The 27,076-nt window shown below is 52.7% G+C and overlaps 1 protein-coding gene across 3 annotated transcripts; it reads left to right on the forward strand.

Moving 5' to 3' along the window:
- The first annotated feature begins 415 nt into the window (after positions 1-415).
- On the forward strand, positions 416-27,058 carry ELAVL3 (ELAV like RNA binding protein 3). Of its 3 annotated transcripts, none has more exons than XM_050770621.1 (7): positions 416-865; positions 13,783-14,002; positions 14,348-14,451; positions 21,532-21,685; positions 21,856-22,081; positions 23,312-23,350; positions 26,013-27,058. In XM_050770621.1, exons 1-7 carry the CDS (start codon positions 857-859, stop codon positions 26,362-26,364), a joined length of 1,104 nt encoding a protein of 367 aa, XP_050626578.1. In that variant the 5' UTR covers positions 416-856; the 3' UTR covers positions 26,365-27,058. The 3 variants fall into 3 exon arrangements, with proteins under 3 accessions (XP_050626578.1, XP_050626580.1, XP_050626579.1); XM_050770623.1 differs by having other exon boundaries at positions 26,034-27,058; XM_050770622.1 differs by having other exon boundaries at positions 13,786-14,002.
- The last annotated feature ends 18 nt before the right edge of the window (positions 27,059-27,076 follow it).

Here is a 27,076-nt window from a genome sequence, read left to right on the forward strand (position 1 = left end):
ACCCAGACCTCTGCCTACTAAAATATTGGTTCCTGGTCCCTTTCCAGTCCCCCCGGTTGACAGCACCTCTGGAAGGTCTCATATTCAGGCCACTAATACCTCCTCGTTCTCTTGGCTCCTCCAGCTCTAGGAGCTGGACGGAGGAAGGGAGCCCGTCTCCTGGCCCGAAAGCCAGCCCAAGAAGGGGTGCCAAGGTAGGAAACAAGGGCCTCGAGGGAAGGAGGGCCCGAATCTGGCAACCCAAGCACCTAGGATGCGCTTTTTGGGGGATTCAGAGTCCCTACCAGCGCGCGCTCACTTCCACCTGCCGCGCCGTCGGGAGCCGCGAGGAGGCGGAGCTCGGTCGCCGCGGCCAATGAGCGACGCCGGCGCTGGCAGCTGCTGCTATAAAGGGCTGGGGGCGGCGGCGGCGCGGTCCAGAGCGCGGAGCGCGCAGCGCGGGCCGGAGGGAGGGAGGGAGGGTGGGCGAGGGGAGAGGACTTGAACACCCGGGACCGGACAGGGCCGACCGAGGGGCGGCGGCGAAAGGCAGAGCGCCGCGATCTCTGTCGGGAAGCGCAACTTCCCCGGGCCCCGCGGGGCCGCGCAGGGGGCGTCCTCAACCCCGCGCCCGCTCCCTCTTTCCATCCCCTGCCGCCCGCAGGCCACCCCGGGGCCCGGCCATCCGCGCGCGCATCCCCGGGTTCGGGCCCGTCCCTGGCCCTCGAGGGAGCCGCCGCCTTCATCGCCACATCTGCAGCGGCCGCACCAGAGGCCGCCCGGGCGGGACCCCGGCGTGAGCATCAGGCGCCCCCCTAGGAGTGCACGACCCCCGGAGCCCCCCTCAACACGGACCGCGCCCGCCGGGCACACAAGAATGGTCACTGTAGGTATTCCCCTGTCGCCGAAAGGGAATCGGGACGGGGAGGAGTTGGGCCCAGGCTCCGCGGAGATTGGGCGGGTGCGGCGGAGGGGGGGGTAGGACCAGGCCTAGCTAGGCCCGGGTTGGGGGGGTAGGACCGAGCGTCGGGGCCTGAGAGTGGGCAGGGCCGCGCCCAGAGTGCTGAGGGCGCTTAGAGCTTGGCCTGAGGGGCCTTAGGGAGCCTGGCTGTGATTCGGGGGGCGTCCGACGCCGCCCTGGAGGCCGGATTGCCCCCTCTCCCGCAGGCCTGGTGGGGGAGGGGCCGCGGCGGCTAAGGATGCTTCCTCCATCCAGGCCCAGACCCCGCAGGCCGCCCAGGCAAACGCAGGGCCCGATCACTGGTGCTGGGCCAAGCCAAAGCGACAAGGCATCCCCGAGAGCCCTGGGAAAGCGGGTGGCGTCGGATCGCGCGCCCCGGGCCTCGGCCGCACCCGGGAGGCGGGAGTCTCGTCCTCGAGCCCGTCGACCTTGCGGCAAGCGGGGAGGGGAGAGGAGGGGGCGCGCCCGGAGGCCCCGCGGGCCCGCCGCCGCCGCTGCAGCGTCCCTTTGTTTCTCAGCGCTTCTTCGCGGGCCGCAGCCTCGCGCGGGCGCCTCGGGCTGCGGGGAGGGGGAGGGGAGAGGAGGGCCCGCGGGTTGGGGGGGCACCTCCAGGCTCCCGGGTCCCCGCCCCCCGGGAGATGGGGTAGGAGGCCGAGACAGTCCCCCTAGGCCAGATCCAGGCTCCCCACCTCGCCAAGGCTCTGGGCCGCGAGGTGACCTTGAGCGCGGCCCGCCCGCCTGCCGGCCCGCACCGCTAGCCCCGCGCTCGGTGCTTTCAGCAGCCACGGAGCTGGTCAGCTCCCGAGCGCGCGGCCCCTCCCGCCCGGCCACGCCCTGCCTGGCCACGCCCTGGCACGCCCATCTAGGCCCCGCCCCCATGGCCCCGGGGGCCCGGCCTCGCCCGAGCCCTCGGATTCCCACTCGGCAGCCCGGGCGTATCCCGGGGGCGGGGCTGGCCAGTTATAGCCCCACCCCGGCTCCACCCCCGCCCCTGCCGCGCGACTCCGCTCCCCGCGCCGCCGCGCGTCCTTTGTCTGGTCCCGGCGCCCGGGCCTCCCTCTTCCACTCTTCCTATCTCTCCGTCTCTGCGTGTGTGTCTCTGTGCACTGTGTCTCTTTCGGGCCCCTTTTCGAGTCGTGGCTAGCAGTGGGGGTGGGGGCATGATTGGCGCTCCCTCCATGCCTGGGCCTCTCCCCTCCTGGACCCTGGGACCCGCCCACCTGGGTCTGAGAAATGAGGTCCCGGAGACCTGGCTCACCTGCTGTGTGACCTCAGGCCAGTTCCTTTCCCTCTCTGGGCCTCGTGCTGCTCACCCAGGTCTGGGAACTGGAGTGTGGCCTCCTGAGGACCTCAGAACTCCCGCAACAGTCCAGCACCTCCTAGGCGTCCTCTGATCGGTTCTCTCATTTGAAAAAGGGAACTAATGCACAAAGGGAAAGAGGGTGTGGTCAGAGGTCACACAAGGGCCTTGAGGACCTAGGTTCTCCAGTGAGCGAGCACTTGGGCAGAGATGTATCATGGGGACAGGATGGGAGGAAGAGAGGTGATAAATTAAGACCACAAGGACCCTGCATTGAAGAAGGGCCCAGAAGTAGGAGGCTCAGTCAGCACCACGTGGTAGCCCAGCCTCACCATGCATAGCCACTCAATGCCCTATTGTCGCCGGTATCCAGGCATCTGTCACTGTGACTGGGGCCAGGGAGCGCAGCTGGGGGCCGTGGGGGTCAGACACAGGAAGTTCTAAGAAACAAGTGGCCTCAGGTGTGTTCACTGCAAAACCCCGTACGTCAAATGTATGTGCAATGGTGGAAAAGAGGAAGAGAGAGTGATGAGGCCAAGGACACAGAACGGTTCAGGGAGAGGGCAGGACAGTGGAGAAGAGAGAGAAACAGAGGAAGAAAGAGGCAGCGAGAAACCAAAAGTCTGGGAGACTTACAAGAAGCACTGGAGAGAATGAGAACTTTCCCTAACCCTCCATCTTTGATCTGCCCTCTTTGCCACCCCCCTCATCTCTGTCTGGGGCCAGTTGCCGAAGTCCCTTTGATGCCCATGTAGCCACCATCCCAGGCTGTGCACTTACTGCAGGCTGGGGCAGGGCGGGTGTGGCCTCCATCAATCTGATCCCCATTATCAGCTCAGCCGGCTCAGCCGCGGAGGAAACGCGACACTGGTCCTGCTAAGCTCTGGCACAGATGGGAGGGAGAAGGGGTGGTGGCCAGATTAGCAGGCTGGGCCTCAAGAACCCGGGTCTCACCCACCCAGTCACCTCTTCACTCCGTTCAAGTTGGGAACACCATGGGAGGGGGTCAACCGGTAACTCTTTCGGCTCTGGGGTCATTGGATCAGGAGTCAGATGTTGACACTATCCCCTCCACCTCTTCCTGTCACCCTGGACAAGTCATAGGTCCCTGTGACTAACCTTCAGTGTCCCCATCTGAGAAATGGAGCAGACCCTTCTTACCGTTCACTGTGGTTGTGGGAGGTCAGTGAAAACTTGGCACATGCTCAGTGGAGTTCAAAAATAGGGATCTAGTGCGGTGGCTCGTGCCTGTAATCCCAGCACTTTGGGAGCCCAAGGTGGGTGGATCACATGAGGTCAGGAGTTTGAGAACAGCCTGGCCAATATGGCAAAACCCCATCTCTACTACAAATACAAAAAGTTAGCTAGGTGTGATGGTGCACACCTGTGGTCCCAGCTACCTGACTGAGGCGGGAGAATTGCTTGAACCTGGGAGGCCGAGGTTGCACTGAGCCAAGATCATGCCATTGCACTCCTGGCTGGGCAACAGAGCAAGACTCCATCTCAAAAAAAAAAAAAAAAAAAAAAAAAAAAAAAGGGATCTAGCACGTCCAGATGCAGTTGCTTGTGTACTGACAACTGCTTATTGTGCTCTTATAGCAAATATCATCAACTCAACATAGAACTCTTACCTCAATGAGCTTAAATGTGAATTCAGAATCCATCTCCAGGGCCAGGCATGGTGGCTCACACCTGTAATCTCAGCGCTTTGGGAGGCTAAGGGAGGAGGATCGCAGCCTGGGCAACATGGCAAAACCCCACCTCTACAGAAAAAGAGAAAAATTAGCCGGCTGGGTGGTGCAAACCTATAGTTCCAGCTACTTGGGAGGTTGAGGCAGAAGGAAGTTAAGGCTTCAGTGAGCCATGATCGCACCGCTACACTCTAGACTGGGCAACAGAGCAAGACGCTGTCTCAAAAGTAAAAAAGGAAAAGAAAAACCCCACAAAACCCTTAATGAACCAGGATGCAAATTCAGAATCCATCTCCATACATGTGAGACCTCTGTGCCATACCTTCCTTAAGGAGGAACAGAGAGGCATAGAGAGGTGACCTAACTGTCAGAGGACAACGTGAGGAGGGTGGAGTCTGGCATGTGTAGCCCTCAGTAAATATTTGTTGAATTGAATTAATAGACTCAACCGATGGAGTGGGTTTAAATGTCATGTTGCCCAGGGCCATGGCAGAGAGCAGATACTCAGCTTCGCTTTGCGGTTATTATTTTGTTATTATATTACTGGTCTTTTATAGGAGTGTGGGCTCTAAAGTCCAAACCCTGGAACTAAATTCTTTTTTTTTTTTTTTTTTTTTTTTTTTAATTTTTTGAAGCAGAGTCTCCCTCTGTCGCCCGGGCTAGATCACAGTGGTGAAATCTCAGCTCATTGCAACCTCCACCTCCCAGGTTCAAGTGATTCTCCTGCCTCAGCCTCCTGAGTAGCTGAGATTACAGGCACCCACCACCACACCTGGCTAATTTTTGTATTTTTAGTAGAGATGAGATTTCACCCTGTCAGCCAGGCTGGTCTCGAACTCCTGACCTCACTTGATCCTCCCACCTAGGCCTCCCAACGTGTTGGGATTACAGGCGTAAGCCAATGTGCCTGGCCTGAATTCTTGTTCCACCATTTGCTGCCTGTGCAACCCTGTTCCTATTCCTTCCTTTTTTTTTTTTTTTTTTTTTTTTTTTTTTTCCTTAAGAGTCAGGGTCTCACCCTCTCGCCCAGGCTGGAGTGTAGTGGCATGATCATGCTCCCTGCATCCTCAAACTTCTGGGCTCAAGTTGATACTCTCACCTCAGCCTCCCAAGTAGCTGGGACTACAGACATGCACCACCACACTCAGCTAATTTTTTCGGAAATGTTTTGTTAGAAACAAGATCTCACTGTGTTGCCCAGTCTGCTCTCAAACTCCTAGGCTCAAGTGATCTTCCTGTCTCAGCCTCCCCAGTCACCCTATCCCTTTGTGGAGACTCTTTCCTCGTGTATTAAATGGAGAAAGGAATCTCATCATGTTCAACGGCAGGAGAACCGCCTGGAAGTTTCACATGAGGAATTTTTTCTGGCACACAACAGGCACCTCAATACATGGTTACGCGATCAGTTAAGTATTAATGTTAGGAGACAGGAATGCAGAGCTGTGCAGTGCACGTTACTGCATCACAGCAGGTGCCGTGCAGACATTGCTAATCAACCCAATGCATGTTCCTTTTGAGGTCGGATGTGTCTTCAGAGTAGTCCTCCAGGCAGCCCTCCCAGGAGCAACTCAGCAAATTGGAGATGCCGGGGAGCTGACCTTCTGTGCCATCTGTTTTATAAGAGTAAATGGGCCAGGCGTGGTGGCTCATGCCTTTAATACCAGCACTTTGGGAGGCCAAGACAGGCGGGTCACCTGAGGTCAGGAGTTGGAGATCAGCCTGGCTAACATGGAGAAACCCTGTCTCTACTAAAAATACAAAAAAATTAGCTGTGCATGGTGGCGCGCACCTGTGGTCCCAGCTACTTCAGAGGCTGAGGCAGGAGAATCGCTTGAACCTGGGAGGTGGAGGTTGCAGTGAGCCAAGACTGTGCCACTACACTCCAGCCTGGGTGACAGAGCAAGACTCTGTCTCAAAAAGAAAAAGTAGATGGTGACCAGGTGCAGTGACTCACGCCTGTACTCCCAACACTTTGGAAGGCTGAGGCAGGAGGATCCCTTGAGACCAGCAGTTTGAGAACAGCCTGGGCAACATAGCAAGATCCCATCTCTACAAAAAATAAAAAATTAGCTGGGCATGATGAATTGCACTTGTAGTCCTAGCTAATGGAGAGGCTGAGGTGGGAGAATCACTTGAGCCTGAGAGTTCAGGGTCAGCCTGGGCAACATAGCCAGACAAGGCATTGGCCATAACGATGAAAAACCGCTCTGCAAACAGATCCAGGACTGAAGTCTGAAATTCATACCACCTAATGCCTCTGAATTCACTTTTGTCACCTGTAAAATGGAGAATGTGTTCTCAGTCTTTTATGATTGTTGGGAGGCTAACTGAAAATATGCCTCGAAGTATTTCACACAGTGCCTGGCACTCAGTGGATGCTCAGTGTCATGGAACACTCATTAAAATAACAGTATTGCCCCGTGCAGTGGTACATGCCTGTAGTCATAGCTACTTGAGAAGCTGAGATGAGAGGATTGCTGGAGTCCAGGAGTTGCAGGCTACAGTGCACTATGATTGCACCTGTGAATAACCACTGCACTCCAGGCTGGGCAACATAGCAAGACCCCATCTTTAAATAAAAGAATAATAGGCCAGGCATGGTGGCTCACAACTGAATTTTTTTTTTTTTTTTTTTTTGAGACGGAGTCTCACTCTGTTGCCCAGACTGGAGTGCAGTGCTGGAGTGCAATGGCACGGTCCTGGCTCACAGCAACCTCTGCCTCCCAAGCAATTCTCCTGCCTCAGCCTCCCTCAAAGCTGGGATTACAGGCACCCGCCACCTGCCCAGCTGATTTTTTTGTATTTTTAATAGAGACAGGGTTTCACCATGTTAGCAAGGCTGATCTCAAACTCCTGACCTCATGATCTGCCTGCTTCAGCCTCCCAAAGTGCTGGGATTACAGGTGTGAGCCACTGTGCCTGGCTACAACTGAATTCTTAGTACTTTGGGAAACTAAGGTGGGAGGATCACTTGAGGCCAGGAGTTTGAGATCAGCATGGGTAACATAGCAAGACCCCATCTCTACAAAAAAATAAAATAAAATTAGCCAGGCATGGTGGCACATGCCTGTAGTCCCAGCTTCTCAGGAGGCTGAGGTGTAAGGATCACTTCAGCCCTGGAGGTTTAGGCTGAAATGAGCCATGATCATACCACTGCACCCCAGCCTGGGTGATAGAGGGAGACCTCGTCTCTAACAATAATAATAATAATAAATAATGTAAGTGTATTATGAGGCACGGATGATGGATGTGACAAGCCTGCTTTTTAATTCCCATGATCATGCCCGTGACAGACATAACTAACCAATTCCAGATGCTTTTCAGCATATGACTTTAGCTCGTACCCCAGGCCAATGTGACTGTAATTTGGAGCAAAATGGAGCAGAGGCTCAGAAGCACTAAGTAGTCTATCTGAGGACGCACAGCTGGGAAATGTTAGAGCTGGCACCGTTCTTGGTTGGCAGTGGAAGTTGGAAATGCACACTCTGGATCAGAAAAACTCATATGCAAATCCGTTCCACCACCATTTATATGCTGCATGATCTTTGGCAATTTTTAAAATATCTCAGTTTCCTCATGTATTAAGTGGGGGAGGAAAACTTCTCTTTTTAGGATTGTTATGAATAAGAACAGAAAACTTGCATGTAGAGTGCTTTGCACAGTGCCTGGCACACAGTAGTAGCCAGTATTTGGGAACAATTAAGATACTGGAGCTTGAGTCTGGGATAGCTGAGATAATGTGTACCTGCTGGCTGTTTCTAGTTCTGTGGCCACAGCAGACATTGCTAATCAATCACAGTGATCTTTCCTACTGAAAACTGTATGTGATTTCTTTTCTTTTTCTTTCCTTTTCCCTTTCCTTTCCTTTTTTTCCTTTCCTTTCCTTTCCTTTTCCTTTTCCTTTCCTTTCCTTTTCCTTTTCCTTTTCCTTTCTTTTCGAGACAGTCTCACTCTGTCACCCAGGCTGGAGTGCAGTGGTGCGATCTCAGCTCATTGCAATCTCCGCCTCCCGGGTTCAAGCGATTCTCCTGCCTCAGCCTCCCAAATAGCTGGGATTACAATCGCCCACCACCCCGCCTGGCTAATTTTTGTATTTTTAGTAGAGACGAGATTTCACCATGTTTGGCAAGGATGGTCTCAAACTCCTGACCTCTGGCTACCCACCCTCCTTGGTCTCCCAAAATGCTGAGATTACAGGCATGAGCCACCGTGCCCAGCTTCTTCTCCTTCTCCTTCTTTTTGTGTGTGTTAGACAGGGTCTCACTGTGTTGCCCAGGCTGGAGTACAGTGGTGCCATCATGGCTCACTGCAACCTCCACCTCCTGGGCTCAAGTGATCCTCCTGTCTCACCATCCTGAGTACCTGGGACCACAGGTGCAAGCCACCATGACTAGCTAATTTTTAAATTTCTTTTAGAGACAAGATCTCACTATGTTGCCCAGGCTGGGCTTGAACTCCTGAGCTCAAACAGTCCTCCCACCTCGGCCTCCCAAAGTACTGGGATTACAGGCATGAGCCAGCACGCCTGGCCTGAATGTGGTTTCTGAATTCTTCTTAATTCTTTCCTCCAAGAAGACACTACCAATCAGTATGTTTGTTTGTTTTTGAGATGGAGTCTTGCTCTCGCCCAGGATGGAGTGCAGTGTGCGATCTTGGCTCACTGCAACCTCCGCCTCCTGGGTTCAAGCAATTCTCCTGCCTCAGCTTCCTGAGTAGCTGGGATGACATTGTATTTTTAGTAGAGACAGTTTCGCTATGTTGGCCAGGCTGGTCTCAAACTCCTGACCTCAGATGATCCACCCGCCTCAGCCTCCCAAAGTGCTGGGATTATAGCTGTGACCCACCACGCCTGGCCCAGTTCAGGTTTTCAAGGGAGGGCAAATCTATGTGCCAACTGTGCCACTGGAGAAGATGTAAGGAAATGCTGGCTACTTGACTTTCTTATGTCCCTGACGGATAAGGTCAGTCAAATCCCAGCACCGTTTCCTGCTGAACTCTGAAGTGGTTTTAAAATTCTCCTCTACATAGCCCTTCATATAGCTCTTGCCAGTTGTTTTGAATTTTCAGCAAAGTGAAACAGAGGCCCTAGCAGGCATATCCAAAGACACATAGTGAGTTGTCAGAGCCGGTATCAGCCTGGCTGACTGTTACAGTAAGAAAATTGGGTCAGGTTCAGTGGCTCATGCCGGTAATCCCAACACTTTGGGAGCCTGAGGCATGAGGATTGCTTGAGGCCATGAGTTTGAGACCAGCCTGGGCAACAGAGTGACACCCCATCTCTACCAAAAAAAAAGAAAATTTCTTTTTTTTTGAGACAGAGTCTTGCTCTGTCGCCCAGGCTGGAGTGCAATGGCGCAATCTCGGCTCACTGCAAACTCCGCCTCCTGGGTTCAAGCAATTCTCTTGCCTCAGCCTCCTGAGTAGCTGGGATTACAGGCACGCGCCACCACGCCCAGCTAATTTTTGTATTTTTAGTAGAGACGGGGTTTCACAATGTGGGTCAGGCTGGTCTCGAACTCCTGACCTCATGATCCGCCCGCCTCAGCCTCCCAAAGTGCTGAGATTACAGGCATGAGTCACTGCCTCCGGCCCAAAAAATCGTTTAAAACTTAGCCAGTCATGGTGGCGCCCACCTGTAGTCCTAGCTACTTGGGATACTGAGGCAGGAAGAATGCTTGAACCCAGGAGTTTAAGGCTGCGGTGAACTACGATCATGCCACTGCACTCCAGCCTGGGTAACAGAGCAAGACCCTGTCTCTAAAAAAAGAAAAGAAAATTGTAGAGTGGTCTTCACATTCGGAGGGTCTGCATTTCATTTCCAGTGCCACGGCAGATAACCTATGTGACTTCAGCAAGTTCCTTAACATCTTTGAGCCTCAGATTCTCCATCCATCATAGCAAAATTAACCTATACCATTTAATATTTAATTTAATTAATTATTTTATTTTATTTTAATTTAATTTAATTTATTTTATTTTTTGAGATGGAGTTTCGCTCTCGTTGCCCAGGCTGGAGTACAATGGTGGGATCTTGGCTCACTGCAACCTCTGCCTCCCAGGTTTCAAGCGATTCTCCTCAGCCTCCTGAGTAGCTGGGATTTCGGGCATGTGCTACCATGCCCGGCTAATTTTTTTTTTTTTTTTTTTTTTGTATTTTTAGTAGAGACGGGATTTCTCCATATTGGTCAGGCTGGTCTCGAACTCCCGACCCCAGGTGATCTGCCTGCCTCGGCCTCTGAAAGTGCTGAGATTATGGGTGTGAGCCACCGCGCCTGGCCTTATTTATTTATTTATTTATTACTATTATTTTTAGATGGAGTCTCACTCTGTCACCCAGCCTGGAGTACAATGGCACGATCTTGGCTCACTGCAGGCTCCGCTTCCTGGGTTCAAGCAATTCTTGTGCCTCAGCCTCACAAGTAGCTGGGATTACAGGCGTGTGCCACCACACCTGGCTAATTGTTGTATTTTTAGTAGAGACAGGATTTCACCATGTTGGCCAGGCTGGTCTTGAACTCCTGACCTCCAGTGATCCTCCCACCTCAGCCTCCCAAACTGCTGGGATTACAGGCTTGAGCCACCGCACCCAACTTTATTTATTTATTTTTGAGACAGAGTCTCACTCTGTCGCCCAGGCAGGAGTGCAGTGGTGTGATCACGGTTTACTGCATCCTTGACCTCCCGATCTCAGGTGATCCTTCCACCTCAGCCTCCCAAGTGTCTTGGACTACAGGCACACACCACCACATTCAGCTAGTTTTTAAATTTTTAGTAGAGACAGGGTTTTGCCATGTTTCTCAGGCTGGTCTCCAGCTCCTGAGCTCAAGCAATCTGCCCACCTTGGCCTCCCAAAATGCTGGAATTACAGACGTGAGCCACTGTACCCAACCAGCTCCTACCATTTTAGAGTCTTTGTGTGAATTAAATAAACAGCATATCCTCCTGAACATATATGTAAAAATTTCTAAACCACCAAAAAATTCAGCAAGTTAAATCAAGCAATGTATATAAACAAAACTACAATATCCATGACCAAGTATGGTTTATCCCATGAAGATTGGTTTAATATTAGAAAATCAATTAATGGCTGGGCACGGTGGCTCATGCCTGTAATCTCAGCACTTTGGGAGTTCGAGGTGGGTGGATCACCTGAGGTCAGGAATTCGAGACCAGCCCGACCAACATGGAGAAACCCCACCTCTACTAAAAATACAAAATTAGCCAGGCGTGGTGGCCCATGTCTGTAAACCCAGCTACTTGGGAGGCTGAGGCCAGAAAATCGCTTGGATCTGGGAGGCGGAGGTTGTGGTGAGCCGAGATTGCACCATTGCACTGTAGCCTGGGCAACAAGAGCGAAACTCCGTCCCCCACCCCAACCAAAAAAAGAAAATCAATTAACATAATTCATGACATTAATGTATTAAAGCTGAAAAATGGGCTGTGTGCGGTGTCTCACTCCTGTAATCCCAACACTTTGGGAAGCCAAAACAGGAGGATTGCTTGAGCCCAGGAGTTTTGGACCAGCCTGGGCAATATGCCAAAACCCCATCTCTACTAAAAGTACAAAGAAAAAAAAAAAATTAGCCAGGCTTGGAGGCACATACCTGTAGCCCCAGGTACAGGGGAGGCTGAGGTGGGACGATCGCTTGAGCCTGGAAGGCAGAGGTTGCAGTGAACCAAGATTGCCCTACTGCACTTCAACCTGGGCGACAGAGCAAGACCTTGTCTCAAAAATTAATTAATTAATTAAAGCTAAAAAATTATTTCAATTGATGTAAAAAAAAGTCAGCAAAATTCAACATCCTTTTTTTAAAAAGTCTTAGGATCTAGGAATAAAACAAAATGTTCTTAACCCGGTAAAGGCCATCTGGAAAAAAACCCATAGCAAAGATCATGTTTAGCTGCAAAATGTTTAAAGCACCTCCCTTAACATCAGGAATAAAGGGCCGGGCATGGTGGCTCACGCCTGTAATCCCAGTACTTTCGGAGGCCGAGGCGGGCAGATCACGAGGTCAGGAGTTCAAGACCAGCATGGCCAGCCCGGCCAACATAGTGAAACCCTATCTCTACTAAAAATACAAAAAAAAATTAGCCGGGCGTAGTGGTGGGCACCTGTAGTCCCAGCTACTTGGAAGGCTGAGGCAGGAGAATCGCTTGAATCTGGGAGGCGGAGGTTACAGTGAGCCAAGATGGTGCCATTGCACTCCAGTCTGGGTGACACAGGGAGACTCTGTCTTTAAAAAAAAAAAAAAAAAAAAAAATCAGGAGTGAAGAAGCCGCTATCACACTGTAGACCCTAAAATGACAAGAAAAATAGATAACAGGTATAGACTGAAGATGAAAAAATAAAATTGTCATTATTTGAAGGTGTTTTATGTTATACAATAAAAGCAAAAGAACAAAATAGCTCAGTGGGAAAACTGGGGGTGGCAAGGGGAGATGGAGGCAGGTAAATGACTAGTAAGAATCTTATGCATGAAGTAAAAGACATAATTAGCACATTTGGGATAGGAATTACCTTTGGTGGGAGGAGAGAAATAAATATGTTTAGGGAAGGGCTTATGAGGCTTCAACGCTACTAAAAGGGCCAGGCATAGTAGCTCACACCTGTAATCCCAGCACTTTGGGAGGCCAAGGTGGGAGGATCACTGGAGCCCAAGAGTTTGAGACTGGCCTGGGCCACATAGTGAGACCCCATCTCTACAAATAATTTTAAGATTAACCGGACATGGTGGCATGCACCTATAGTTCCAGCTACTTGGGAGGCTGAGGTGGGAGGATTGCTTGAGCCTGGAAGGTCGAGGATGCAGTGAGCCTTGATGGCATCACTGCACTCCAGCCTGGGTGACAGAGCAAGACCCTTTTTCTTAAAAAAAGCTACTAAAAATGGGGCCAGACGCGGTGGTTCACACCTGTAATCCCAGCACTTTGGGAGGCGGAGGTGGGTGGATCACCTGAGGTCAGGAGTTTGAAACCAGCCTGGCCAACATGTCGAAACCCCATTTCTACTACAAATACAAAAATTAGCTGTGCATCGTGGCATGTGCCTGTAATCCCAGCTACTCAGGAGGCTGAGGCAGGAGAATTGCTTGAACCCAAGAGGCAGAGGTTGCAGCAAGCCGAGATCGCACCACTGCACTCCAGCCTGGGTGACAGAGCAGCCAACCAACAAGGAACAATAACAACAACAAAGAAAGCTACTAAAAGTGTTACTTACTTTTCTGAAAGTGAAAGCATTTATTTTATTTTATTTTTGAGACAGAATTTCACTCTTGTTGCCCAGGCTGGAGTGCAATGGCGTGATCTCGGCTCACGGCAACCTCCGCCTCCCGGGTTCAAGCAATTCTCCTGCCTCAGCCTCCAAGTAGCTGGGATTACAGGTGTGCGCTACCATGCCCGGCTAATTTTGTATTTTTAGTAGAGACGGGGTTTCTCCACGTTCGTCAGGCCAGTTTCGAACTCCCGACCTCAGGTGATCTGCCCTTCTTGGCTTCCCAAAGTGCTGGGATTACCGGTGTGAGCCACTGCGCCCGGCGTGAAAGCATTTCCGGTGTGAAAGCGTTTATTATTCTGTAAATGCACAGGTTGATTTTAGGCCTCTGTTTGCATATATAGTAGTTATATAAGGGATTTCTTGCAGTAAAAGACATCAGGTGATTTTTGTTTCCCTTGGTGCTTATTCCAATATATGGAGTCCCATCATTATTCCGATCCTTAGAATAATTAAGTGACCCCTTCCCATGATGAAGCCCCTATAAGACATAGCTAATTCATCACCGCCTAGCCACTCATTCCCGAAGGTCCCTGGTGTGGGGACTGGGCGGTGAGCGGATGCAACCTGTTATCTCCAGCAGATACTGGGGGCCATGGAGTCTCAGGTGGGGGGGGGCCCGGCCGGCCCGGCCCTGCCCAACGGGCCACTCCTTGGTACAAATGGAGCCACTGACGACAGCAAGACCAACCTCATCGTCAACTACCTGCCCCAGAACATGACCCAGGATGAATTCAAGAGTCTCTTCGGCAGCATTGGCGACATCGAGTCCTGCAAGTTGGTTCGGGACAAGATCACAGGTGTGGCTGCTGGAGTTGCCGGGGGGGCGGGGGAGAGCAGAGGTGGTAGCCTCAGAAATACAGAGGTGATGGGGGCAGGTGGGGCCCTTGCTGAGGTGTCTCGGGGGTAATCGAGGCAGGAAGTGGTCTAGGGATGTGAGGTCTCTGGGGAGACAGGTGTGCCCCCTAGGTGAAGGTCTCAGGAGCGATGGAGGCAGGTGGGACTCTAGCATCGAAGGTGTCATCTGAAAATAGGAAGATGGGATCTTGGTGGGGAGGGGACAGTCTCTCAGGCCTGAGTTTGGGGGGCACACTGGCAGGTGTCAAGGCTGGGTGGGAAGGTCATCATTCTGGTTCTGCCCACAGGGCAGAGCCTTGGCTACGGGTTTGTGAACTATTCTGACCCCAATGATGCAGACAAAGCCATCAACACCCTCAACGGCCTCAAATTACAGACGAAGACCATCAAGGTTGGTGCCTCCTTCTCCAATCCCTCCACGACTGCCCACCCCAACTGACTGTCCCCAACCCCCTACTGCCACCTACCCGCCCCCACACATCCATGTCCACTGCCTTTCAGGACTCATCCCCAGAGGTGCTCAAATCTCCCCTCCAAGGCTTCCCAGCTGGGGTGGGGGCAATGACTTTCCCTCTCGAAACCTCAGTTTCCTCACCTGTCAATGGGGACAGTACTGGCTCCAGGATCTCTAGAGGCTCAGGGAGTCAGCCAGGCCCTGTAAGGCAGAGTGACCAGGGTCCCGTGAGCAGTCCCCTCCCTGCTTTTGTCATGGAAATGGGGGTGGGGGCCCATCTGCCATCTGGAGCCTAATTAGGGTCTGGGAGGGTGGGATTGGGGCAGCCCATCCCCCATCTTTGTGCAACGCTCCTCCCCCACAACCTCCCTTCTCAGCAGCTGCAGCTGGGACCCTACAAGCCCAGGTCCCCTGGGGGGGAATCGTCATGGAAACCCCCCTCTCTGGGTTCGCCTGGGGGTGTTTGGGCTCCGCCCTGCAAATCTGCTCCTGGACCCTGGAGGAAGCCAGGGTAGGGGGGTGGCCCATCTGGCCCCCAGTTCCACATGAGAACAGAGGTGCAGGAATCTCTTCCCTTTCCTGATGTGGGGGGGTGGGGATTGGGGTGGGGGAGTGAAGTTGTGACCCAGTGGGTCCCTTCATGGCCAAATAGACCCAGAAGCCCAGGGCATGAGGACCCCAGACCACAGTGACATTGAGATGCAGTATTTGCTTGCGTGTGTGTGTATGTGTATATGTGTGAGCGTATGTGTGCATGTGTATGTGTGTACGCGTGTGTGTGGTGTGTGTGTGGTGTATGTGTGTGTGGTGTATGTGTGTGTGTGGTGTGTATGGTGTGTGTGTGTCATGTATGTGTGTGTGTGGTGTGCATGTATGGTGTGTGGTGTGTGTGGTGTATGTGTGTGTGGTGTGCATGTATGGTGTGTGTGTGGTGTGTGTGTGTGGTGTATGTGTGTGTGTGGTGTGCATGTATGGTGTGTGTGTGGTGTGTGTGTATGTGTGTGTGGTGTATGTGTGTGTGTGTGGTGTGTGTACATGTGTGGTGTGTGTATGTGTATGTGTGTGTGGTGTGTGTGTGGTGTGTGTGGTGTGTGTGTATGTATGTGTGGTGTGTGTGTGGTGTGTGTGTGTGGTGTGTGGTGTGTGTGTGTATGGTGTGTGTGTATGTGTGTGTGGTGTATGTGTGTGCATGTGTGTGTGTGGTGTATGTGTATGTGTGTGGTGTGTGTACGTGTGTGTGTATATGTGTGGTGTGTGTGTGGTGTATGTGTGTGCATGTGTGTGTGTGTGGTGTGCGTGTATGTGTGTGTGGTGTGTGTGTGTGTATATGTGTGGTGTGTGTGTGGTGTATGTGTGTGCATGTGTGTGTGGTGTGTGTACGTGTGTGGTGTGTGTATGTATATGTGTGGTGTGTGTATGTGTGTGTGTATATGTGTGGTGTGTGTATGTGTGTGTGTGTGTGTGTGTCATCTTGAGCTATGGGACACAGTGTTTATGATCCAGGTGTCCCGTGACTCACTGTGGCTCTGGCTGTGACACAATGGTTGTGGGACACAGTGTCTATGAGAGTGGCTGTGGTCAGGCGCAGTGGTCCACGCCTGTAATACTAGCACTTTGGGAGGCCGAGGCAGGAGGATCACTTGAGCCCGAGAGTTTGAGACCAACCTGGGCAACATGACAAAACCTTGTTCCTAAAAAAAAAAAAAAATGTAATTAGCTGGGTGTGGCATCTTGCACCTGTAGTCCCAACTACCTGAGATGCTGAGTGGGGAGGATCACTTAAGCTGAGGAGGCCGAGGCTACAGTGAGTCATGTTTGCATCACTGTACTCCAGCCTGGGCAACAGAGCAAGACCCTGTCTCAAAAAAAAAAAAAAAAAAAATAGAATGGCCACTGGCAAGTGGATCTGTGTATTTAAGACTTCGGGTAGATCCCTATGTGTCTGTAGGATAAGGTGTTTTTGTTTTGTTTTGTTTTGTTTTGTTTTGAGACAGAGTCTCCCTCTCTCACCCAGGCTGGATTGCAATGGCGCTATCTTGGCTCACTGCAACCTCTGCCTCCCAGGCTCAAGCAATTCTCCTGCCTCAGCCTCCCGAGTAGCTGGGATTACAAGCACCCACCACCACACCTGGCTAATTTTGTATTTTTAGTAGAGACGGGGTTTCTCCATGTTGGTCAGGATGGTCTTGAACTCCTGACCTCGTGAGCCACCCACCTCAGCCTCCCAAAGTGCTGGGATTACAGGCGTGAGCCACTGCACCCGGCCCAGGATGAGGTGCTTATTATTTGACAGGTGCATGTGACACTGTGACTCTGGCTGTGACCTGGTGGGGCCTCAGTGATGCGTCTGGCTCTGGCAGGATGTTTGTGTGTCATAGTGATGTGTGGGTGTGTCTACCTGTGCCCTGCTCTGCGGGATTGGGCGTGACACCGTGTGCTTGTGCGGCGGTGTGACGGATATGTGGTTCTACGACCTTCGCTGTAATCTCTGAGACTCCCACCTGAACGTTGCTGAGAATGTGACAGTGGCCTGTGTCACCCTCTGGCTGGTTTAATCTCTGAGGCTGTGCAGTGGGGCGGCACTGCATGGCCTTCTGTCTGTCCCTGGGTGTTTTTGCCTGTGTGATGGTGTTGCGTGGTCAGTCCGGCCTGGGCTCTCTGGCAGCTGCCCAAAATATCTCCAGCTGCGTACCACGGGCGGGGCCCCATCCCAGGTTGGGGTGTGGGTGGAATTTGGTCCCTTCTTGCTCTTGGGAAACCCATGTCATGGAAGGATGGGAAAGGGCCTGTGAAAACCTCCTCTGTGTCTTAGATGGTGCTGGACCTCCAATACCCATCCAGGATCTTACCCCCAAATCTAATCCCTTAACCCAAATCTGATTCATCAGCAAGTACCCTCACAGCTCCTAGCCCCATGGGAGAGAAAAAAAGAAGAGAAACTCGTCAAATATATGGACATTATTTCTTTCTTTCTTTCTTTCTTTTTTCTTGAGATGGCGTCTCGCTCTGTCGCCCAGGCTGGAGTGCAGTGGCGCGATCTCGGCTCACTGCAACCTCCACCTCCCAGGTTCAAGCAATTCTCCTGCCTCAGCCTCCCATGTGGCTGGGACTACAGGCGCCGGCCACCATGCACCGCTAATTTTTGTATTTTTTTTTTAGTAGACATGGGGTTTCACCATGTTGGTCAGGCTGGTCTCGAAATTCTGACCTCAGGTCATCCACCCACCTCAGCCTCCTAAAGTGCTGGGATTACAGGCATGAGCCACCGCGCCCAGCATGGACATGATTTATTTCTTTTTTTTTTTTTTTTTTTTTTTTGAGATGGAATCTCGCTCTGTTACCCAGGCTGGAGTACAGTGGAGCGATCCCGGCTCACTGCGACTCCGCGTCTTGGGTTCAAGTGATTCTCCTGCTTCAGCCTCCTGAGTAACTGGGATTACAGGTGCCTGCCACCATGCCTGGCTAATTTTTGCATTTTTACTAGAGATGGGATTTCACCGTGTTGGCCAGCGTGGTCTCTAACTCTTGACTTCAAGTAATCCGCCCACCTCGGCCTCAGATAGTGCTGGGGTTACAGACGTGAGCCACCATTCCCGCCATGGCTGTCATTTTAAAAATCACTATTACGGACATGACAGCGGCTGATGTGATTGTCTTTTTTTTTCTGGAGAACCCCAGGTGCACAAAATTGCATTAATCAGAACCCCGCCCCCCCATTCACTCTCAAACTACTCTATCTGTTTTGTTCATTTTTTAGTTAGTTATTTCAAATGGAGGCATACACTCTCACAACTCACTGTCTCAACTCACTGTCCCAAACAAAAGCCAGACCCTTGACAATGACCCCTATCTATCAAGAGGTTAATTAGAAGAAATAGAAAATAGAGGCTGGGCACGAAGGCTCACACCTGTAGTCCCAGCACTTTGGGAGGCCGAGGTGGGAGGATTGCTGGAGCCTGGGAGGTCAAGGCTGCGGTGAACCATGATTGCACCACTGTACTTCAGCCTGGGCAACAGAGCGAGACCCCATCTCAAAACAAACAAAAACCTCACTTCACAAGAAAAAGAAAGAGGAAAGGAAGGAAAGGAAGGAAGGGAAGGAGGGAGGGAGGGAGGAAAGAAGGAGGGAGGGAGGGAAGAAGGAAGGAAGGAAGGAAGGAAGGAAGGAAGGAAGGAAGGAAGGAAGGAAGGAAGGAAGGAAGGAAGGAAGGAAGGGAGGGAGGGAGGAAAAATAGATACGGGGGAGAATTGCTCATGACCACGCCCCAGCCTCGTCCTCAGGTCACCCACTGAGCATCTGAGAGGTGGACTTCTGGGCCATGCTTCCAGGACATTGATAAACATACAATGAAACAAGGTCACACAATATTCCCTGCTTTGTAAATAGACTTTTCTGTCCCCTATTTTACCATACTCGCCACTCACCACCGTCTCTGGGAAATAAATATACATGTCCATCTTTTTTTTTTTTTTTTTTTAGAGACAGGGTCTTGCTCTGTAGCCCAGGCTGTAGTGCAGTGGTGTGATCATAGCTCACTGGAGCCTTGAACTCCTGGGTTCAAGTGATCCTCCAGCCTCAGCCTCCCGAGTAGCTTCGACCACAGGTGTGTGCCACCACACCCAGCTAATTTTTTTTCTTTTTTTGTGGAGATTGTTAGGGGCGGGGGAGGGTCTTGCTGTATTGTCCAGGCTGGTCTCAAACTCCTGGGCTCCCTTGATCCTCCCGCCTTGAACTTGCAGAGCACTGGGATTATAGGCATGAGCCACTGCACCTGACCCACCATTTTTTTAAACACCTGCAGAGTATTTCATTGTTGGGTTGGACTCTAATTAATAATGTGATTCAGATAGTAGTGCTAAAATATGTCTAATTCCTAGTTGGGAGAAGTGCTTTGAGAAAGAGTAATAGGGGTGGTGAGGAGAGGACAAATTTAGATGAGAGAGGACAGGGAGGATGTTTCAACTGAGACCCAAAGAAAGAAGAGGGGGAAGAGTGTTCCAGGCAGAGAGAACAGGCAATGCCAGGGCCCTGAGGCTGAGACATGCCTCGTGTGTTTGGGAAAAATGGGGTAAGTTCAAGTTGCTGGAACACAGTAACTGCAGCAGAAAGTCAGGGGAGATGAGGGCAAGGGTGTGATGGGGAAGAATGTGCAGGGCTTTGTGGTCCAAGGAAAGGACCTGGGCTTTCCTGCTGAGGAAGGTGGGAGCCATAGAGAGTTCTGAGCAGATGGGGGATGTGACCTGGCTCAGGTGTTCACAGGCGCCCTCTGGCTGCTGTACGGGGAACAGATGGTGGGGGATGGGAGCAGGAGGGCCAGCGTGGAGACTGCTACGCTGGTCCAGGTGATCAGTAGTGGAGGCTGGGCCAGGGTGGGACAGTGGCAGCGGGGTGAAGTGTGTGGATTCTGGATAAGGAGGAAGGTGGAGCCTACAGGATTTACAGTGGGTTGAATGTGCATGTGAAGAACAGGTGTCGAGAATAATCCGAACCTGGGGACACAAGCACTTAGGAGGACAGAGCTGCCATTAGTGAGTCGGGGCAGATGGGAGGTGGGCGGGAGCTGGAAGTACCCATGCTGTGTGTGAAGGGCCCTTGACCCTCTCATGTGGGGCACCTGGACGCAGGTGCCACCAGCGGTGCAGACTGAGGACATTTGGGAGTTGTTGGATGGAGCTGATGACTAAAGATCTGAATGTCCCTGGGGGGCCCAGTGTAGCTGGATAACACAGTGAGATCATGTCGCTAAAAAAAAAAAAAAAAAAAAAAAATTTTTTTTGAAGATTAGCTGAGGCTGGGGGAGGTGGCTCACGCCTGTAATCCCAGCACTTTGGGAGGCCGAGGCAGGCAGATCATGAGGTCAGGAGTTCGAGACCAGCCTGACCAACATAGTGAGACCCCATCTCTGCTAAAATTACAAAAATTAGGCCAGGCACGGTGGCTCACACCTGTAATCCTAGCACTTTGGGAGGCCAAGATGAGCGGATCACAAGGTCAAGAGATCAAGACCATCCTGGCCAACATGGTGGCAGGTGAAACCCCGTCTCTACTAAAAATACAAAAAAAAAAAAAAAAAAAAGCTGGGCGTGGTGGTGGCATGCCTGTAGTCCCAGCTAGCCGGGAGGCTGAGGCAGGAGAGTTGCTTGAACCCGGGAAGCAGAGGCTACAGTGAGTAGAGATCGCGCCACTGCACTCCAGCCTGGTGACAGAGCGACACTCCATCTCAAAAATAAAAATAAAAAATAAAAAAATTAGCTGGGCATAGTGGTGAATGCCTGTAATCTCAGCTACTCAGAAGGCTGAATCAGGAGAATCGCTTGAACCCGGGAGGCAGAGGTTGCAGTGAGCCGAGATGGTGCCATTGCACTCCAGCCTGGGCGACAGAGCAAAACTCCATCTCAAAAGAAAAAAAAGAAGAAAAAAGTTGGCCAGGAGTGGTGGTGGGTGCCTGTAGTCTCAGCTACTTGGGGGGCTTAAGCGGGAGGCTTGCTTGAGCCCAAGAGGTCGAGGCTACAGTGAGCTGAGATCATACCATTGCATTCCAGCCTGGGTTAAAAAGTGAGACCTTGCGGGAGGATAGCTTGAGCCCAGGAGTTCGAGACCTGCCTGGGTAATATAGCAAGACCCCGTTCTCCACAAAAAGGAAAAAAAAAAAAAGACAAAAAAAAAAAAAGAAAAAAAGTCAATGTTTGTTAGTGGACTATCAAGCATGTGATAGTGATGTGAGCTGGGTATTCAAGGATCCCCTTGGGGTCACATGTCACCCCAGGGAGACATGTCCTCCCCAGGTGGCAGATCCCCATCATTCTATACAGGCAGTGCCAAGTTGTTATAGCCACTGTGTGTCCCCTCTCCCATATCCGACTCAGCCCCACCCATGGTGACAACTCTAGAGATACTTATTGAGTGACGGATGGGTCACTTCCGCCAACTCCGTGATGGCTTAGACGTGGCCTCACTCTCTCCATCTGTGAAATGGGTCTCTGCCTCACCCCTGCCTGTCTGACCCCCTCACCCAGGTGTCCTATGCCAGACCCAGTTCAGCATCCATCCGGGATGCTAACCTGTACGTCAGTGGGCTCCCCAAGACCATGAGCCAGAAAGAGATGGAGCAGCTCTTCTCCCAGTACGGCCGCATCATCACGTCCCGCATCCTGGTGGACCAGGTCACAGGTCAGGCAGTCAGGGAGGGGGCACCTGGTGGGGGTGCTGGGCAAAGGCAGTCAGGTGGGATCAACGTGGAGAAACCGACCGAGAGTCAGGGCATGAAGCAGGGAAGGGAGGAGTGGGGTTACACAGGAGGGGACAGGGTCGTTGTGATGGACGTTCCCGCCCCCTGGCAGGTGTCTCTCGGGGTGTGGGATTCATCCGCTTCGACAAGAGGATTGAGGCTGAGGAGGCTATCAAAGGACTGAACGGGCAGAAGCCGCTGGGCGCAGCTGAGCCCATCACAGTCAAGTTCGCGAACAACCCGAGTCAGAAGACGGGGCAGGCGCTGCTCACTCACCTCTACCAGTCGTCTGCCCGGCGCTACGCAGGCCCCCTACACCATCAGACACAGCGTTTCCGGTGAGCCCCCTGCCACCCACCCAGACGGCCCTAGGCTGGGTGCCCCCAAGCGTGCAGGTGCCCTGCCTGAACCCCATTCCTGCCAGGGGAGGGATGCTGGGAGGGCGCGCACACATGGGGCCAAGGAGCCTATCCGTCAAGTGCCAAGGCCAGCAGCTCGTATACAGCAGGCACTCAGTGTGTGCTGGCCACAACGATTGGCATTTAAAGATTTTGGCGTTGGCCGGGCGCGGTGGCTCAAGCCTGTAATCCCAGCACTTTGGGAGGCCGAGGCGGGTGGATCACAAGGTCAGGAGATCGAGACCATCCTGGCTAACACGGTGAAACCCCGTCTCTACTAAAAAATACAAAAAAATTAGCCGGGCGAGGTGGCGGGTGCCTGTAGTCCCAGCTACTCAGGAGGCTGAGACAGGAGAATGGCGTGAACCCGGGAGGCGGAGCTTGCAGTGAGCTGAGATCTGCCACTGCACTCCAGCCTGGGCGACAGAGTGAGACTCTGTCTCGGAAAAAAAAAAAAAAAAAAAGATTTTGGCGTCATCTGACTGGGTTCCAGCTCTGGTGGCCCCTTTTTCTTTCAGGTTCGTGACTGTATCTCTTTGTGCCTCAGTTTCCCCATCTGTAATAATACCAAATATTTCATGAGTCTTTGCTGTGTGCTAGACACCCTTATTTTTCTGCAACCCGATGAGAACAGAGCTTGTGTCGTCCCTGTTTTATGGACGGGGACTCTGAGGCACAGAGAGGTGTTGGGGTTTGCCTGGCCCAAACAGAGCAGAGACTCGAACCCAGGACCTGGAGTCCAAGCTCGTAGTCACTCCAAGGGGAGACAATGGAAGCCCCTTGTGGGCCCCTGGGTGGTCGGGGCAAGTTACCCACCCCTTCAAGTGCTGCGAGAATGTTGGCTATGGTAGTTACTGTTGCCTTTGTTAGCAGTTATCTTTCCCCAGGGATCCCAGCGCCTGGGCCCAGAGGGGACACGCCGGCCAGGAGGGGGAGGATGGATGAGGAGGGCAGTGCAGGCTGGGCAGTGGCGGGGCAGGCGAGAGGCGGTGCCTGAGTGACCACGGTTCCGTGCCAGGCGGTGTCTAGCCGGGCGGGCAGGGAGCAGGCAGGCGGGGGCAGGGCTCTGCTGCAGGCCTGTTGGGTGGGGGTGGGGAGGGCAGGCCGACGGTGTCACAGCAGGGGGGCATGACTGGAAGCCACCTCTGACCACCACCTCTGCCTCCACAGGCTGGACAATTTGCTCAACATGGCCTACGGCGTTAAGAGGTAACAGTGCCCCCGCCCCGCTGTCCCCACCCCTCACCACACCACCCCTCACCATCCATGCCCCTGATGCACCCCTCCCTGGCTCATCCTGAGGGCTGCAGGCTTAGACTTTTTTGCCTGGGTCTTGGAGTAGCATGGCCATTGAGAGATGTGACATCGAAGCCAGGCATGGTGGTTCTTGCCTGTGCTCCCAGTGTTTTGAGAGGCTGAGGGGCAAGGAGCACTTGAGGCCAGGAGTTCGAGACCAGCCTGGGCAACATAGTGAGATCCTTCTCTACAGTTTTTTTTTTTTAAAAAGATTATCCTGGTGTGGTGGCACATGCCTGTAGTTCAGGCTACTCAGGAGGCTGAGGCGGGAGGATCGCTTGAGCCCAGGAGTTGGAGGCTGCAGTGAACTGTGATGGTGCCACTGCACTCCAGCCTGGGTGACAAAGTGAGACCTTGTCTCCAAAAATTAAAAAATGTGGCCGGGCACGGTGGCTCATGCCTGTAATCCCAGCTACTCAGGAGGCTGAAGCAGGAGGATTACTTGAACATGGGAGGAGGAGGTTGCGGTGAGCTGAAATCGCGCCACCGCACTCCAGCCTGGGCAACAAGAGCAAAACTCCATCTCAAAAAAAAAAAAAAAAAAAAAAAATTAAAAATGTAAAAGAAGATCTCAGTCTCAGTCTAGCAGGGGAGGAGACAGAAACGAATAGTGATGAGGGCTGTGCAGTAGAAAGGGTAACGGAGGCCGGGCGCGGTGGCTCTTGCCTGTAATCCCAGCACTTTGGGAGGCTGAGGTGGGTGGAGCACGAGGTCAGGAGTTCAAGACCAGCCTGGCCAAGATGGTGAAACCCTGTTTCTACTAAAAATACAAAAATTTAGCCAGGTGTGGTGGTGGGGAGGCTGAGGCAGAGAACTGCTTGAACCCGGGAGGCAGAGGTTGCAGTGAGCCGAGCTCATGCCACTTTACTCCAGCCTGGGCGACAGAGCGAGACTCCGTCTCAAAAGAAAAAAAGAAGGGGTGACGGAGACCCAGTAGCAGAGATCCCCTCGCATCTGAGGCAACATCCACACACAGGCAGAATGGAAAGGGAGTTCGTGGCAGTGGGAGCAGCCTGTGCAAAGAGGGCCAGAAGGAGAGAGTAGTTTGTTCCTCGTGGTCAGGATTGAATGGTTCAGGCCCTTGGGTCCTCCTCTCCCAGCTGAGGGGTTTAATCCAGGGCCGGATTGCCAGCGAGGAATGTGGGTGGAGCCAATTCTGTCCTTTCATGAATTCATTCAACAGACACCTCCCAAGTGCTTACTGGGTGTTGTTCAGGGGCTGGAACAAACTCTTGCAGGGAAGATGGAGTTAATGATAATAAATACATGATTTGAAAAGGAAAGCCAGGTGCAGTGGCTCACACCTGTAATCTCAGCACTTTGGAACTCCAAGGCAGTAGGATTGCTTGAGCCCAGGAGTTCGAGACAAGCCTGGCTAACGCAGCGAGACCCCACCTCTACAAAAAATTTTAAAAGTTAGCGGGGCATGGCCGGGCGCGGTGGCTCACGCCTGTAATCCCAGCACTTTGGGAGGCCGAGGCGGGCAGATCACCTGAGGTCGGGAGTTCGAGACCAGCCTGATCAACATGGAGAAACCTCGTCTCTACTAAAAATATAAAATTAAGGCCGGGCGCGGTGGCTCAAGCCTGTAATCCCAGCACTTTGGGAGGCCGAGACGGGCGGATCACGAGGTCAGGAGATCGAGACCATCCTGGCTAACACGGTGAAACCCCGTCTCTACTAAAAAATACAAAAAACTAGCCGGGCAAGGTGGCGGGCGCCTGTAGTCCCAGCTACTTGGGAGGCTGAGGCAGGAGAATGGCGTGAACCCGAGAGACGGAGTTTGCAGTGAGCTGAGATCCAGCCACTGCACTCCAGCCCAGGCGACAGAGCAAGATTCCGTCTCAAAAAAAAAAAAAAAAAAAAAAAAATATATATATATATATATAAATAAAATTAGCTGGTCATGGTGGCGCATGCTACTAGGGAGGCTGAGGCAGGAGAATCGCTTGGACCCAGGAGGTAGAAGTTGTAGTGAACCAAGATTGCGCCACTGCACTCCAGCCTGGGCGACAAAGCAACACTCCATCTCAAAAAAAAAATATATATATATATATATGTGTGTGTGTGTGTGTATATATGTGTGTGTGTGTGTGTGTATATATATGTGTATATATATATGTGTGTGTGTGTGTGTGTATATATGTATATAGTGGGGCATGGTGGTGCACCTGTAGTCCCAGCTACTCGGGAGGCCAAGGCAGGAGGATTGCTTGAGCCTGAGGGTTCGAGACCAGCCTAAGCAACATAGTGAGGCTGTGTCTCTACAAATCATAAAAAAATTAGCTGGCTGTGAGGGTGCCCGCCTGTAGTCCCAGCTACTCAGGAGTCTGAGGCGGGAGGATTGCTTGAGCCCAGGAGGTCAAAGCTGCAGTGAGCCATGATTGCACCACTGCACTCCAGCCTGGGTGACAGAGCCCGACCTTGTCTCTTAAAAAAAAAAAAAAAAAATTGCATTAAGGGGTCACCGTTCCAAGGTCACGGCGCAGTCAGGGGTCATAAAGGCGTGAGGGGTCACAACGGGGTCGGAAGCATGCGGGGGGTCAGGGCAGAGCCCGCGTGACCCCCAAAGTAGTCCCCTGTCGCTCATCGCCAGGTTCTCGCCGATCGCCATCGACGGTATGAGCGGCCTGGCGGGCGTGGGCTTGTCGGGGGGCGCGGCAGGCGCTGGCTGGTGCATCTTCGTGTACAACCTGTCACCGGAGGCGGACGAGAGCGTGCTGTGGCAGCTGTTCGGGCCCTTTGGGGCGGTCACCAACGTCAAGGTCATCCGCGATTTCACCACCAACAAATGCAAGGGGTTCGGCTTCGTGACCATGACCAACTATGACGAGGCGGCCATGGCCATCGCCAGCCTGAACGGCTATCGCCTGGGCGAGCGCGTGCTGCAGGTCTCCTTCAAGACCAGCAAACAGCACAAGGCGTGAGCCCGCCCCGCCTGCCCTCCCACCCCCTCCCCGGGCAGCAGAGAGAGAGAAAGAGAGAGAGAGAGAGAGAGAAGGGGCCCAAGAGAGACAGCACAGGCAGCCCCACGGACGACGCGAGGGCCCCACGTCCCTGCGGAAGCCACAGGGTGAGCACTCCGGGGTGGGAGGGTCTGCAGGGAATGGGGGGGTGCCCGGGGATCCCCCGCCCCATCCTCCTGCCCCCACCCCAGGCTGGGCTGTTCACTCTCTTGTCTTGGTTTGGTTCATGGTGAAGGTTTTTGTTTCTTTTTTTCGGCTAAAAAGAATGCAGAGATGTGCCCCCACCCCCACCCTCGACCACCCCCGATGGGATGGCTTGTGGGGCTCCAGGGGGTGCCCTCCCAGACCCCCTTGCCCAGGCCTCCCCAGCACCTAGGTGGGGCCTGGGGTAGGAGGAACAGGTTTAAAAATCCCCAAAAAAGCGAACCGTGAGGAGGGGTGTGGGCACCCCCAGCCCAGTGCCCCCTGGTGGAATGCGGGGAGCAGGCAGTGGGGCTGGAAGCAGAAACAAATGAAAAAAAAAAAGGGGGGGTGGGAGGGGAAGAAAAACTCTATTTTTGTAAAAAGGGAAAAAGACCTCGTGGAGAATTTTTACTGGGGATTCTTGAACTTGAAAAAAAAAAACACAAAAAAAGACAAAAAAAAAAAAAGAAAATATTTTGGCAGGCTATGT

The sequence above is a fragment of the Macaca thibetana genome, chromosome 19 (assembly GCF_024542745.1).
Source record: "Macaca thibetana thibetana isolate TM-01 chromosome 19, ASM2454274v1, whole genome shotgun sequence".
Taxonomy (NCBI): Eukaryota; Metazoa; Chordata; class Mammalia; order Primates; family Cercopithecidae; genus Macaca; species Macaca thibetana.